This window comes from Ctenopharyngodon idella, chromosome 23 (genome assembly GCF_019924925.1).
Source record: "Ctenopharyngodon idella isolate HZGC_01 chromosome 23, HZGC01, whole genome shotgun sequence".
In the NCBI taxonomy this organism is placed as follows: domain Eukaryota; kingdom Metazoa; phylum Chordata; class Actinopteri; order Cypriniformes; family Xenocyprididae; genus Ctenopharyngodon; species Ctenopharyngodon idella.
This window is the reverse complement of record NC_067242.1, coordinates 22,558,625-22,572,890: the sequence shown is the minus strand read 5'-3', so window position 1 is coordinate 22,572,890 and position 14,266 is coordinate 22,558,625. Positions and strand designations below refer to the sequence as shown.

Sequence of the window (14,266 nt, the reverse complement as noted above, 5' to 3'; positions counted from 1 at the left end):
AGCTGATTATTCGTTTCCAATCCCAGAACGAAAAAACGAAAAAATCAAGCCATTTTTTTGTTTTTTCGTTTTCTTTTTAAAAATGAAAAACGAAAAAAAGTACCGTTTTCTAGTTTTTCTGATTTCAATATTAAATCAAAAAACGAATGAACGGAAGATACCCTGATTGGACCGTAGGGTTATTACAATTATTTATTTATTTATTTAATTAATTTTTATGTACAAATGTACATTTATATGTACATTTCCACTTACAATTCATATAAATTATCTGCAGTTGTTAATGCAGACACTAGGGAGCAGAAGCGCTCCTCGGCGCTCTGTTCCTACTCATAAACTTACTGCAGAAGAATAACAGCGGGCCGCTGTTGAAACAAAATGGCCGACGTGGAAATGGATTTACGGAGCAAGAGGCTGAATAACGGGTAAGAGCACGTGCGTTGTATAACCTCACCAACAACACATTTTAGAGCCTAAATGGGGGTGTTTAAGGAAAAGGGACAGATATGTTTAGGGTTGTGTTGATCTCATAGTAAACTGTGAGGGTTTTGATATCTGCTTTTATGTCCGGCTAGAGTTAGCATGCTAATGCTAAATTCTCTCAACCAGCCAGTTGACAAGATTCATTTGTTAGAAATGATTTCTGTTTGTTCTGTGAAATTATCTATTTTAAAAGCCTACCACATCCTATGAATTTAAGCATTTTATTTGGTTAACTTATTTCGCAAGGTATCCGTAGTTAGTCTTCATATGATCAACACGCTCAGTTTGTTGGTTATCTCTCCGAATTTACAAAAATTACTATGCAAGTTAAACCATAAAAGTAGTAAAGTAGTATAATTTGTCATCATAGTCCCTAAGCACTTTAACAAACGTATCTATATAAATTTGTTGGTGAGTTATATGGTCAGTATGTGTGTCCTTGTGAAGAACACCGTGTTGCCTTTACAAACCATAACAAAACCTCAGCATGTTATTTGGTACCGAAATATAGTAAGCGCGAAAAATGTGCGTTTAAAGAAACATTAAGTTTAAACGTCTATGATTAGGTAAAACTGAAGTCTTGTATATATGACCCTTGTTTCTTTTTACATCAAGTTTTACTGGTTCTGTTTGTTAATGTGCTTGTGTTGTTTGTGGTGTTTATATTTACAGGTCAGAGGATTTGGAGAGTCCAGAGAAGAGCGGGAATGAGGATGAAAATGGTGAAATGTCTGGAGAGGATGAAGAGGAGGGTGAAGAGCAAGCGGAGGTGAATGGAGAAAAGCAAGAGAGCTGTTCTAAACATCACAGCAGCAGCAGCAGCAAACACAAGAAAAAGAAACACAAGCACCGTAGCAAGCACAAAAAACACAAACATGCATCTGAGGAAGATAAGGACCGTAAACGGAAACATAGACACAAACATAAGAAGCACAGACGCAAAGAGGAGTCGTCCTCCTTGCCGTCTGGGGCCATCAACAGAAGGGCTGAGGATGTCTCTCCTTCTCTGGGCAGTGCAGCCCTGGATGACAAGGCACTTCTTGAAGATCTGGAGAAACAAAGAGCACTGATTAAAGCTGAGCTGGACAGCCAGCTGATGGAGGGGAAAGTTCAGTCAGGAATGGGCCTAATTCTACAGGGTTACAATTCTGGCTCTGAAGAGGATGGAGAGGGACAGAGGGCACGTAACGGGGAGCAACGGCAAAGAGGTAGCGGGGCCAGAACCCGCTCACCCAAAGACCAGATTAGCAGGGGGGGTAGATCCCGACGGGACTCAACAGACACCAGCAAACCAAGCGCTAAACGACGCAGTCGCAGCCGTTCCCGAGAGAGAGCCGGGAGAGACGCTAAGCTTGAACGAACGACCAAAAGTGCAAAAGAGACAGTTAAGGAGCATAGCAAGTCCAAAGAGAAAAAACGCTCCCGGAGCAGGGACAAATCCAGGGAGCGCGGGAGGAGGTCCCAGTCCCCATCTACGAGAAGATGCTCTGCAGAGAGAAAACCAGACCAGAAGGGACATTCTGATCGACGTTCTTCTCCTCGTACTGAGGAGAAGCGGGAACAAGCCAGGCAGAGATCAGGCTCACGAGGGCGCGAGAGCCAGTCGCAAGATCGACGGTCTCATTCTAAAGATGCCCGGGTGGGTCGATCAGAAACTGACAGAGAAAAGAGGCCAGGAAAGTCTCCATCGAAAGACACGTCCTCTGGGAAAGAGAATCGGTCGCCTCATCAACGACGAGCTCTTAGCCCTCAACGCCGACGCAGTTCCTCTCCTCGCCACAGGGACCGCCAGTCCAACCAGCCCCCCTCAGGTTCTGCAGACCGGAGCTCCAAACTGAGCCACTCGCCATCTAGGAACAGATCACCAGCCAGGAGAGCACGAAGCCGCTCGAATGAGCGCCGGAGAGATTCCCCTTCCAGGTAATCATCAGCACACCTTTCTATTAAGGGAAAAATTACCGAAAAATTGAAGGGTTCGTTCACCCGAAAATGAAATTTCTGTCATTAAGTACTCCCTTTATGTCACCCCAAACCCTTAAGACCTTTGTTCATCTTCAAGACACAAATTAAAGATTAAGATATTTTTGATGAAATCCGAGAGTTTCTGAACCAGACGTAGGCAGCAGCATCATTGCACCTTTTGAGGTCCGGAAAGGTATTAAAGACATTGTTAAAATAGTCCATGTGACTACAGTGGTTCAACCTTAATGTTATGAAGCGACGAGAATACTTTGTGCGCAAAACCAAAAATAACGACTTTAACAATTTGAACTGTTGTCATACGTAGTTGATGTAGTGAAGCACTTCCGTTTGAACGCGGCTCAGTATTGCCCGACGCTGTACATGTGAGCAGCCCGATGCATGCCTGTGATGCTGACGCAGAAGCCAGTCAATAATGAGTCAGAGTTCTGGCGTATAACACGGAAGCGCTGAACTGCATTCACTACGTCAACTGCGTATGACAACAGTTCAAATTGTTAAATAAAGTTGCTATTTTTGTTTTAAAATCTTTGTCTTGTTTTAAAAATTACACTGTGAACACTAAGTGAACAATGACTAAGGGGGCTTTCACACTGGCAGTTTAGTTTGAAACAGGGTGTGGTTTGCATGAAAAATTGCTAATGTGAAAGCTGTCATGCGAAACCGGGTGCGCACCGAGGTACCGAACTCGAGACTACCTGAAGGAGGTGGTCTGAGTTCAGTTGCACTCGAACTGTGCCGTGGTTCGCGTAAATATAAAAGCAACACGGACTCAGGTGCGCACTTGTTCAGGAAGTAAAGTAACCTGTGCATGCTTTTTTGCCGATTGTAATGTATTTACTTAAATAAAACACATGTAAGAGATGATAATTTATCTTGGATTCGAGCAGGAGTGAGCCTGCAGTGTATTCGTGCTTTGCGAGTGCAATCAGAGCGGCAAATGAATAACAATCAGCTGTCTCCTCAAAATAGTCTGCTTACAAGCAGTGGAAAACCGTCTACATGCGGCGCACATACAGTAAACACAAGTGTTTACTCTGCTGCACATAACAGCATCACATTAATAAAAAACACTATTGACCCGCGTTCTGTTTTCTGTCATGCGCCTTGCACACCAGGGTTCGATAGAATCAATTTGAGTGTGAAACCAGACCAATGCTACGGGGGGCACCGGGAACAATCACGCCTGGGCTCGGACTGCGGCAAACGAGCCCAGTGTGAAAGCCCCCTAAATGTATCATTTCTTTTTTTTGGTCCGGACCAAGGACCAAGACAACTGAACTACAACTGCAAACATACCCTAAATCATCGCCTTTTGAAATTTAATAATCATTAGGCCATATCACTGTTTTTTTTTTTTTAATTACTAAATTGAAGACTTATTAAAATAATTAAGATGTTTGTTATACCATTTAAGAATGAGGTCTGCAACTCACTGTCCTGTAGAGTTTAGCTCCAACCCTAATTAAATGCACCTGAACCGAAAATCATGATTTTTTTTTTTGTGGGACACATTGAGCAGATCTTCCCCTTTTTTAAAATAGCCAGTAGCATTTTCTTTGTATATCACAGCTTGGACAGTGCTGTTGAGCTCGGTAATTTATATTAGGGCTGCAACTAACAATTCATTCAGAAATAATTATTCAGAAATAATATCCAAAAAAAACTTAACAGCCTCTGTTGTTATTGACTGTAATTGGGCATCTGAAAAAACAACTATAAAGTGCTTTACTTTTTTCCTGCCTTTCTTGTAAAACAGTAAAATCGAAAATTCATGGAACAGTAATTATATTGTAGCATTAGAAATTCTGCTGTGACTAAAGAACTTACATATACTGGTGGATTAACATTACAGAAATATGAAAAATGATTTTAGTAATCACCAATATTGATAGTTTAGGACAGCTGTGGCACAAACCTTACATTGGGTGGCAGAGGTCTAATAAATTTAAGCACTGTATAGTGAATATAGTGTAAATCTCTACATTAAAAATTAAGATAGTAGTAAAGATAATAAAGAAAAACACAAACTCAGTGTTAACCAACAGGCAAGATAAATGTTCTGCAGCCCAGAACACACACATTCACTCTGGACACAATCACCTCTTACTGTCATTTCTTTATCCTGTAAATAGGCTATAAGAAACGTCTTACATTTAATTACATGTTGTTATGCCTTTACATTTACTACTCTCATAAAATACTTGAATAACATGTTGACTTTTAAATCAAAATTTAACTTTAAACAGATATTTCAGCAAAATGAATATTTTTGCGCTGAATATCCCTCTCTGCCGCGCCCTGTCTGTCTGATGCGGGTGTGCGCACCGGTGCTCATTCAGTAAAGTTTGAAGTTTAACACAGACTGTCAGGACGAACATTTATGCAAAATGGAAATGTTCACATGAATTTGTAACATTTACAGATAAGGATATAGCCGTAGAATGAACGTTTTGCGCTGAGGACGCACATGCGTCAAAGTGCCTGACAGGGCAAGCCATTATGTTAATGCATTAGCTTAAAATAAAGAATTCTCATGTTTGGGCAACTTGGATCACGTACCTTTCCTGCAGCAGCTCACTCTGCTTCCTCCACTATTTTTATATGCATTTTTATCCATAGAAATCTGCTATTCAGTGCTGTTATTTGACGAGACTGGCAGAAGTTTTCTGTGCACGGTGGGCAGACCCGACTAATCGATAATGAGAATTGTTGTCGATGATTTTCATTATTGATCATTGACTATCGATTTTATCAAATAGTTGTTGCAGCCCTGATTTATATTTGTGCATGGCACTGGTTAGAGTTGTCAAAAGTACTGACTTTGGTACCTAGTCGGTACTGAAATTTAAAAAATGTGACGCTTTTAGCGCTGTTGAATAGATTCGTAAACAACTCTGATTGGCCGTTGTGTTGACGTGCTCATCGGATATGTCTGTGATTGGCTTCAATGATCAATGCTGTAAAAACGTAGTAAAAAGTCATCAATGATGCTCTTCACCGAGCACTTACACAGATACACACAGGAGCATTTGAAAGCAGGCGTCAATGATATGATCTGTTCTGTGAGCCGCACAACAATGAACTTAAAATTTTAAAATCACTTACTTTTAGTCATCCTGTTGTTTATATATGTCTCCTTTACAGTTTCAGCTTTTTCATCTTGTGACTTCTCTGGGAAATGAATGTCACTATTTTCAGTTAATACTATTATAGTTTTTGTTAATATTTTGAATCCGATTAGATTTTTATATTCTGCTTTCATTTAAGTTTTTTTTTTTTTTTTTTTTTTTTTTAGTTTTTTTTTTTGTTGTTTTTAAACATGTCTGTTTAGTTTTAGATTTTTATTTTAGTATTAACATTTATTTCAAGCAATAAAAAATGTTTTTAATGGTTTTTGGTTTTTAGTTTAATGGTTTTACTATAATAACCCTGATGCTAGTAAAATCTTTACATTGAATAATGTCAAATAATGTTCTTAGTCCTTCCTTCCTGAAGCTACAACAGTTTATTTTGAATCAAATGTAAATAAATATAAATATATGGAAATAAATATATAAATATATTAAATTTGGTTTGTGTAACCAAATAACAAACAGGGGCAATTGCTATACATACTGCTTGACTTTGATTACTTTGAAATACAGCGGGACTCTTATTTTTAAAAGGTACTGAAGACTTTAATGACCTTAAATTTATCTGATGAGCATGAGCGGAGTGGAATAAAAGTGATCAGCATGATTGATGTTCAAACGGTAAGCACGCGCTGCATTGTGTGTGTATCTGCAGTCTGTAGAGCCGGTTTACCCTTTTGAATGACGAATATAGACAAATTTATATAAAGAAATAGGCAGTTGTCTCCTTTACGCAGGAGCAGAACGGTGTGTTCAAATGCAGCTGTTTTGCACCGATGCAGGCGACGCGAGGCAACAACACAGTCGGCTTTCATCAGCTCTAGTTCTTTGGCATCTGTTTGGTGTGTGAAATTCTTCCCTACCTGTTCATATTTCGCAGCTCTAACTCAGTGAAATATTCACACGCAGCATCTCGTTTAATTACGTAAACACAGCAAATAATGTGATAGGCTACTGTTCACGGAACACGCAAATAACATTGCAAATTTTATAGTCATAATGTGTGAACTTGTATGGTCGCCAATGGCGACCTCAGCAAAAATATCACTCACAAATTAATATTTTTAGTTGCAAATGCGACCGTTGTAGGCGCAGTCTGGAGCCCTGTTAAAGGGGACCTATTATGCAAAATTTACTTTTGCATGGTGTTTGGACATAAATGTGTGTTGGTACACAACCACCCTATAATGATTAAAATCCAACAACTTTTCTTTTTTTTTTTTTTATCCCTATAAATCATAAGCAGTGTCTCAGAACAAGCCATTTCCAGATCCCTGGCAGTGTGACGTCACGTGTTCTGTAGCTGGATGGATTAATCCACATAGTTCTCTCCATTTACTCCTTAAATCTGAGCTGCTGAAGACGAGGTGGATTCATTTTGTTTTTGAAGAAAATGCTCCCTCAACTCTACCGAAATTCATTTATGTCTGCGCGAATCACTTCGCACCGGACTGCTCTGTGAACCAATGTCAATACAAAGGGACAATACAAAACAGAGGTTGTGCTAAAAAGTTGTTACTCAAGGATAGATCAGTAAACTGATCCAGCTTACAGCCTCCAGAGTGATACTGGGTACGGCAGTAATGAAGGTGAGAGCACTTTATTACAGTTCATCGGAGTTGATTTACGGATATAAAGTTTACCAGTTTATTAAGCACCACCCGAAAAGTTATTTATATATTTGTTTACTGCTAGTTGTAACGAGTGTTTCTGTGTACTTCGCTATGTAATATTCGAATATTCGTTTGGTAGGTTGGTATTCAATTTTCAATTTTGGGATTCGAATATTTGTTTTTTTTTTTGTTTGTTTTTTTGTTTTTGCACATCTGGCATACCCCTTGCGAAACGGTTCACATTCGCGCTTGAATATGTTTACACTACAAAATATGGTGAAATACAATATATTTTTTTACTATTATCTTATATAGCCTAGCTGTTTTTAATATGATGGACAGTTTAAGGAACCCAACCTTGTTATACTTAAAAAATATAAATCTTCTTAGCCCTCTAATGTGTTCCCTGCAACTGGAGTATTCTCTGTCTGAAGCGCACAACTGCATGAACTCGTATTTTGGGTTAAGCTGCGTTGCTTTGACATTGTGGAAAATAGAATAGAAACAAAATGTAATAGCCTTTTTACCCGTTATTATCAGTCTAAATGAATCTACTGCAAAATGTAGGAGCTTGTTAAAACTCAAACGTGAGATTTTACTGGGACGGTGTTTTTATTTATTACCGTTCGTTCATTTATTTTTCGTTATTTTTCGTTATTTAAATAGCCTACCCTTTACTGTGTCAGTAATTACTGTGCTGCTAATTTCTGATTTGGGAGCTATTTGTTTGTCAGAAAAATGTTAGGCTACCTTTTTAAAAGTATTGCTCTTAACAGACCTGTGTTTTATATCACTAGTGCAGTGTCCGTTCTCGTAGCATTTAAACCCTGCCCGCGTGAGGCGCGCCGCTTCCGGCTGGCGCTGTTCTGTAGTTTATTAAAAGTTTATTAATTCTGAACTTGTTCTCGACATAATCAAAATGCAGACAGACACACAGAGATTCCTGCTGTAACGCATTGTCTACGGAGCAAATAGGGATAACGTTAGCTCACTTAGCTCGAGTTATTGATACCACAGACTTAACAGAGGCGATTGACATTTCACAACTGGTGCTTTATTCCCCATGAAACACGTGTAACTGTCTGTCGCAAATGTTATGCCGTCTTCAGTGTTACTTAATAAAGAAAATATACAAGACCCACCATCATCATTACAAGAAACTATTAAACTCATTGATTCATTCTCAAATATCTCTGAATACTCGATCAACTGGAGTAAATCTGCCATACTCTCATTACATTCCAACAGCTTGGATGTGACATCCCAGACACCACCTATTCCTTTGTGCACCAACTATATCACATACTTAGGTATTAATGTTTCCCCCAGGCTGTCAGAGCTATTTGGACTCAACTTTACTCCATTACTTAAAACAATAAATGATGACCTTCATCGCTGGATGAATTTACCACTATCCATTATGGGCAGAATATCAGTAATTAAAATGACTATACTCCCTAAATTAAACTATTTATTTACAATGACTCCAGCACTACCCACCCTCACCTGGTTTAAATCACTAGATTCAATCGTCACTAAATTCTATTGGAAAAATAAGACCCCAAGAATTAAATTAACTACACTACAGAAACCAAAAACACAAGGAGGACTGGAAGCACCACATTTCTACCACTACTTTTTGGCCAATCAGCTCCAAAATATATACAAATGGATTCACCCAAACCCATCAGAAAGCACATGGCAAGATGTTGAACAGTCAATTTGTAAAGACTTTAACATTTCAGAATTACCTTTCTATAATCAGACAATCAAAAAGCATCACTGTTTTAAAACACCGACAATAGCCGCAGCTCTGACAGCCTGGTGGAAATTTCATCAAATCACGAACACCCCTCTTGCACCATCTAAATACACCCCAATCTGGAATAACCCAGATTTTATGGTTAACAAGAAGCCACTCAACTTACGCACATGGGTAGATAAGGGCATCACACAACTTCAACACATCCTGCTTAATAACAACTTGGCACCATTTTCCCACTTGGTCCAGAAATACGGCATTGGGAATAATTGTTTTTTGGAATATTTACAAATCAAATCATCTATTCAATCAAAAATCGACACTCAGACAATTAATCTAGACCTTCCCCCTCCAATCTCAGAGCTAATTAATATAACCTCCCCAAAAAAACTACTCTCCAAAATATATAAAATAATATCCAAATCAGACAATACATTAAGCCTACCCAATGCAAAATGGGAATCAGACTTATCCATTGCTCCCAATGCCGCTTTCTGGACACAAATCTGTAAAAATATCTACTTCATGACAAAAAACGCCAACTTACAACTTATACAGTATAAAGTACTTCATAGATTTCACCTAACTGGACGGAAATTATTTAAAATGGGTTTTTCTTCAGAAACATGCTCACATTGCACACAAAACACTTCAGACACCTATTTACACGCTATTTGGGATTGCACCTCAGTTAAAAAATTCTGGGAAAACGTTACTGACTCACTATCCAACCTTATGGGATGTCACATCCCGCTGTCTCCCTCCCTCTGTATATTAGGTGACATATCCATAATCAATTTAAACAGTACAAACAGTCAATTACTCCTAGTGGCTCTAACTATCGCCAAGAAAACTATCTTCATGAACTGGAAATCAAGGAACACCATACACATTACAACTTGGACAAATTTACTAATAGAGTACATCTCCGTGGAAAACTTGTCTACCTCCACTCAAAATAATACATCAGAATTACACCCTTCTTGGTCATCTCTCTTTAACTTCCTACAGTCATGAATCCACTGACCTTCTTTGTCTGAAGCCATCCTCAATGGTACACCATCAATATTCACACATGATTGGGGGGAGGGGGGTCAGGAAGAGGTAGCAACACCGACTAATATCAAATATAAATAAAATACTTATACGATTATATTTAAATCTCTCTCTCTCTCTCTCTCTCTCTCTTTTTTTTTTTTTTTTTTTTTTTTGTTTCTGGACCCTGGTTGGCTGTGGCATACTAGTCCCTGACATGTGCGGTTTTGATTAGTTGTGGGTAGGTGTGATGTGGGGCCGGGGGCCTTGGGCTTTCACCCTCCAGCTTGTACTTTCACCTGGGATTTCTTGTCTCTGGCTGGCTCAGCACTTGTTTCGCTGTTTTAATGCTTCACATATTAGATGAGGTGCACACACACATTCATTTGGAGCATAAAATAAGTTTAAAGCAGGAAAGGGAAAAGGAAAAAAAAAGAGAGAAGGGGGAAAAAAAAATAATAATAAAAATGCACACACATAGGGTAAGTGTGGCGTGGGCGTGGCGGCCTGGGCTTTGCACTGGGCTGGTTCCATGCTGCACGCCATGCTTTTTTAATGCATTATACACTAGTTGACAAACATATCATGAGTATAACAATGAAAACAGCCATAATTATAAAAAAAAAAAAAAAAAAACAGACAGGTAAGCGTGGCATGTGTGGGACGGCTGGGGATGGGGATGGATTTTGGGACCCTCGGCCCCGCAGCACCGCACCTTGATAGCTCGTTGCAACATGACACTGACGGGGGTCTATCCTATGCCATGGCCATGAGGGGAATAGAGGCAGCTTTATAATATCTTATTATTAATAGCTGTATCAATATTACCATTATTAATACTATTATTATTATTATTATCACTGCCATTGCAACTACTACTATTATCATTACTATTAATGGCTGTATCAACATTACCATTATTAATATTATTATTATTGCTATTACTGTTACCTTTATTTTTCCTCTTCCTGATCCTTTAACCTCCCCCTCATTCTGGATGAAATTAGTATATTTCTTAATATTTATCATTACTACTACTGCTAATACTATTATTACTATTTGTCATTTCTTATTAATTGGATTTATCATTATTATTATTATTATTATTGTTATTGTTATTGTTGTTATTATTATTATTATTATTATTTATTATTAATACTGTTGCTATTGTCACCTTCCTCATTTTTTGCGTGTGATACTATTATTATCTTCATCATTATTATTGTCAATTTTTTATTTATTTATTTATTTATTTATTTGTTTTTTTAATTTTTTAATTTTTTATTTTTTTCCTCCTCTTTGATATATATTTTTTCTTAACTCTGGTTATGTCTGTTGTACTTTCCACTCCCACACCCAGTTACACTTAGTTATATATACACACACACACACACACACACACATACACACATACCCAAATCATACTGGCTGTTATGTATGTTTTGTTGGTCTTTGTATTTGTATTTTGCATTTAATTTCTTTTCTGTAAATATTGTAATTGTCTGTTTGCATAATAAAAAAAATAAATAAAAATAACTTTAAATGAGCAACAGAAAAACAGAAATGACCCGCATACATGCGGTGCTCGAGTCGTTCGACAGTTCAACCGGGAGCGCGCAGCTCTTAAAGGGGCCACACCATATTTCTACTCGTTACACATGCCTCGAGAGAAGAATATCTTTAGCCTCCTCCCGCCGAAGCTTCGAATATTTGGTGCTGATTGCTACCGAGCTTCGAAGCTCAAAAAATGGTATTCGGATCAGCCCTAGTATGTTGATGATAATGCAAGGGAGAGAGAGAGAGTTTATGGATAATATTTTAATGCACACTTGCACTGTTTTACGCTCTTACAGTGATTTTCTAGAGTGAAAACATACGCTTCATATTTTGTGTGAAGTACAATAAATGTTATAAAACTCATCGGTAAACTGGCTTGTACTAATATAATGGATAAAACAAGACAATGTTATAACCGTAATTAAACTAAACTATACCTGTTCTATCTCCATGCAGCATATATTCTCAGTTTCTGACATTATAGCGCGTCCTGACTAAATCCTGACGGGAGAATGAGCTCTTGAAGCTCCGCCTTCTTAGGCCGAGCGCAGCAGCTCATTTGCATTTAAAGGGCACACAGTGAAACGGCGCGTTTTTGCTCAACCCCAAAAAGTGGCAATTTTAACATGCTATAAAAAATTATCTGGAGTATTTTGAGCTAAGACTTCACAATACACACTGGGGACATCAGAGACTAATTTTACATCTTGTAAAAGGGGGCATAATAGGTCCCCTTTAAGGCTAATGTATACTATAAGCCAAAAAAACTTACTTGGTTTCATGGGGACTTTGAGATATAACTGACTGTGCTTATGTAAACCTTGTGTGTATTTGACAATTTAAGCCCAATAAGAAGGAAAGATAACTAGTACTCACGTGTTGTTTGACAGGCTTTTAGTGTGCACGCTTTGGGTGTGCATGCTCAGAAAAGTGCATGTCAGAACAGCTTGCAATAAAATGTTTAACCGGTCCAGCAAGGCTTGAAAATGTATGCAAATAATAAACTTTCATCATTGTGAATAACTGCAACATCACGTGAGTGTAAGCCTACTTCTGCGTTAACGTGATGTGAATGTACGTCGAGTTTAGGGCTCTCACGATTCCTTGATTCAATTTGGGTACTCCATTATTAAAAATCCTCGATGGCAATCGAGTAACCGACAAAATACCGGAAGTGGTGCATTCCATGGACGAAAATCCATGAACTGCATTATTAGACCGTTTTTTAAGGCTGCATGATGTATTAAAACCATTTAAAAATGATAATATAGCATAGTGCTGTTGTGTAATCACTAAGGCTGCGATTCCTTTAAATAAATACAGTATCTCACAGAAGTGAGTACACCCCTCACATTTTTGTAAATATTTTATTATATCTTTTCATGTGACAGTACTGAAGAAATGACACTTTGCTACAATGTAAAGTAGTGAGTTTACAGCTTGTATAACATAACTCAACACACAGCCATTAATGTCTAAACCGCTGGCCACAAAAGTGAGTACAACCCTAAGTGAAAATGTCCAAATTGGGCCCAAAGTGTCAATATTTTGTGTGGCCACCATTATTTTCCAGCACTGCCTTAACCCTCTTGGGCATGGAGTTCACCAGAGCTTCACAGGTTGCCACTGGATTCCTCTTCCACTCCTCCATGACGACATCACGGAGCTGGTGGATGTTAGAGACCTTGTGCTCCTCCACCTTCTGTTTGAGGATGCCCCACAGATGCTCAATAGGGTTTATGTCTGGAGACATGCTTGGCCAGTCCATCACCTTTACTCTCAGCTTCTTTAGCAAGACGGTGGTCGTCTTGGAGGTGTGTTTGGGGTCGTTATCATGTTGGAATACTGCCCTGCGGCCCAGCTCTGCTTCAGTATGTCACAGTAAATGTTTGCATTCATGGTTTCCTCAATGAACTGTAGCTCCCCAGTGCCGGCAGCACTCATGCAGTCCCAGACCATGACACTCCCACCACCATGCTTGACTGTAGGCAAGACACACTTGTCTTTGTACTCCTCACCTGGTTGCCGCCACATACGCTTGACACCATCTGAACCAAATAAGTTTATCTTGGTCTCATCAGACCACAGGACATGGTTCCAGTAATCCATGTCCTTAGTCTGCTTGTCTTCAGCAAAAAGTTTGCGGGCTTTCTTGTGCATCATCTTTAAAAGAGGCTTCCTTCTGGGATGACAGCCATGCAGACCAATTTGATGCAGTGTGCGGCGTATGGTCTGAGCACTGACAGGCTGACCCCCCCCCCACCCCTTCAACCTCTGCAGCAATGCTGGCAGCACCCATAAGTCTATTTCCCAAACACAACCTCTGGATATGACGCTGAGGCTGCAGCTCAGTTTCAGGGTCTTGGCAATCTTCTTATAGCCTACGCCATCTTTATGTTGAGCAACAATTCTTTTTTTTTTTTTTTTTTTTCTTTTTTTTTTCTTCAGATCCTCAGAGTTCTTTGCCATGAGGTGCTATGCTGAACTTCCAGTGACCAGTTATGAGAGAGTGAGAGCGATAACACCAAATTTAACACACCTGCTCCCCATTCACACCTGAGACCTTGTAACACTAACGAGTCACATGACACTAGGGAGAGAAAATGGCTAATTGGGCCCAATTTGGACATTATCACTTAGGGGTGTACTCCCTTTTGTGGCCAGCGGTTTAGACATTAATTGCTGTGTTGAGTTATTTTGAG

The 14,266-nt window shown here is 39.0% G+C and overlaps 1 protein-coding gene across 1 annotated transcript in view; it reads left to right on the top strand.

The window, feature by feature from the left end:
• The first annotated feature begins 257 nt into the window (after positions 1–257).
• The window catches only part of prpf4bb (pre-mRNA processing factor 4Bb), a 43,604-nt gene continuing 29,595 nt past the window's right edge, over positions 258–14,266 (top strand). The window contains exons 1-2 of the mRNA XM_051882733.1: positions 258–425; positions 1,156–2,403. Coding sequence (XP_051738693.1) covers positions 379–425; positions 1,156–2,403 — 1,295 coding nt within the window. The 5' untranslated portion in view covers positions 258–378. The remainder of the gene's footprint in view (positions 426–1,155; positions 2,404–14,266) is intronic.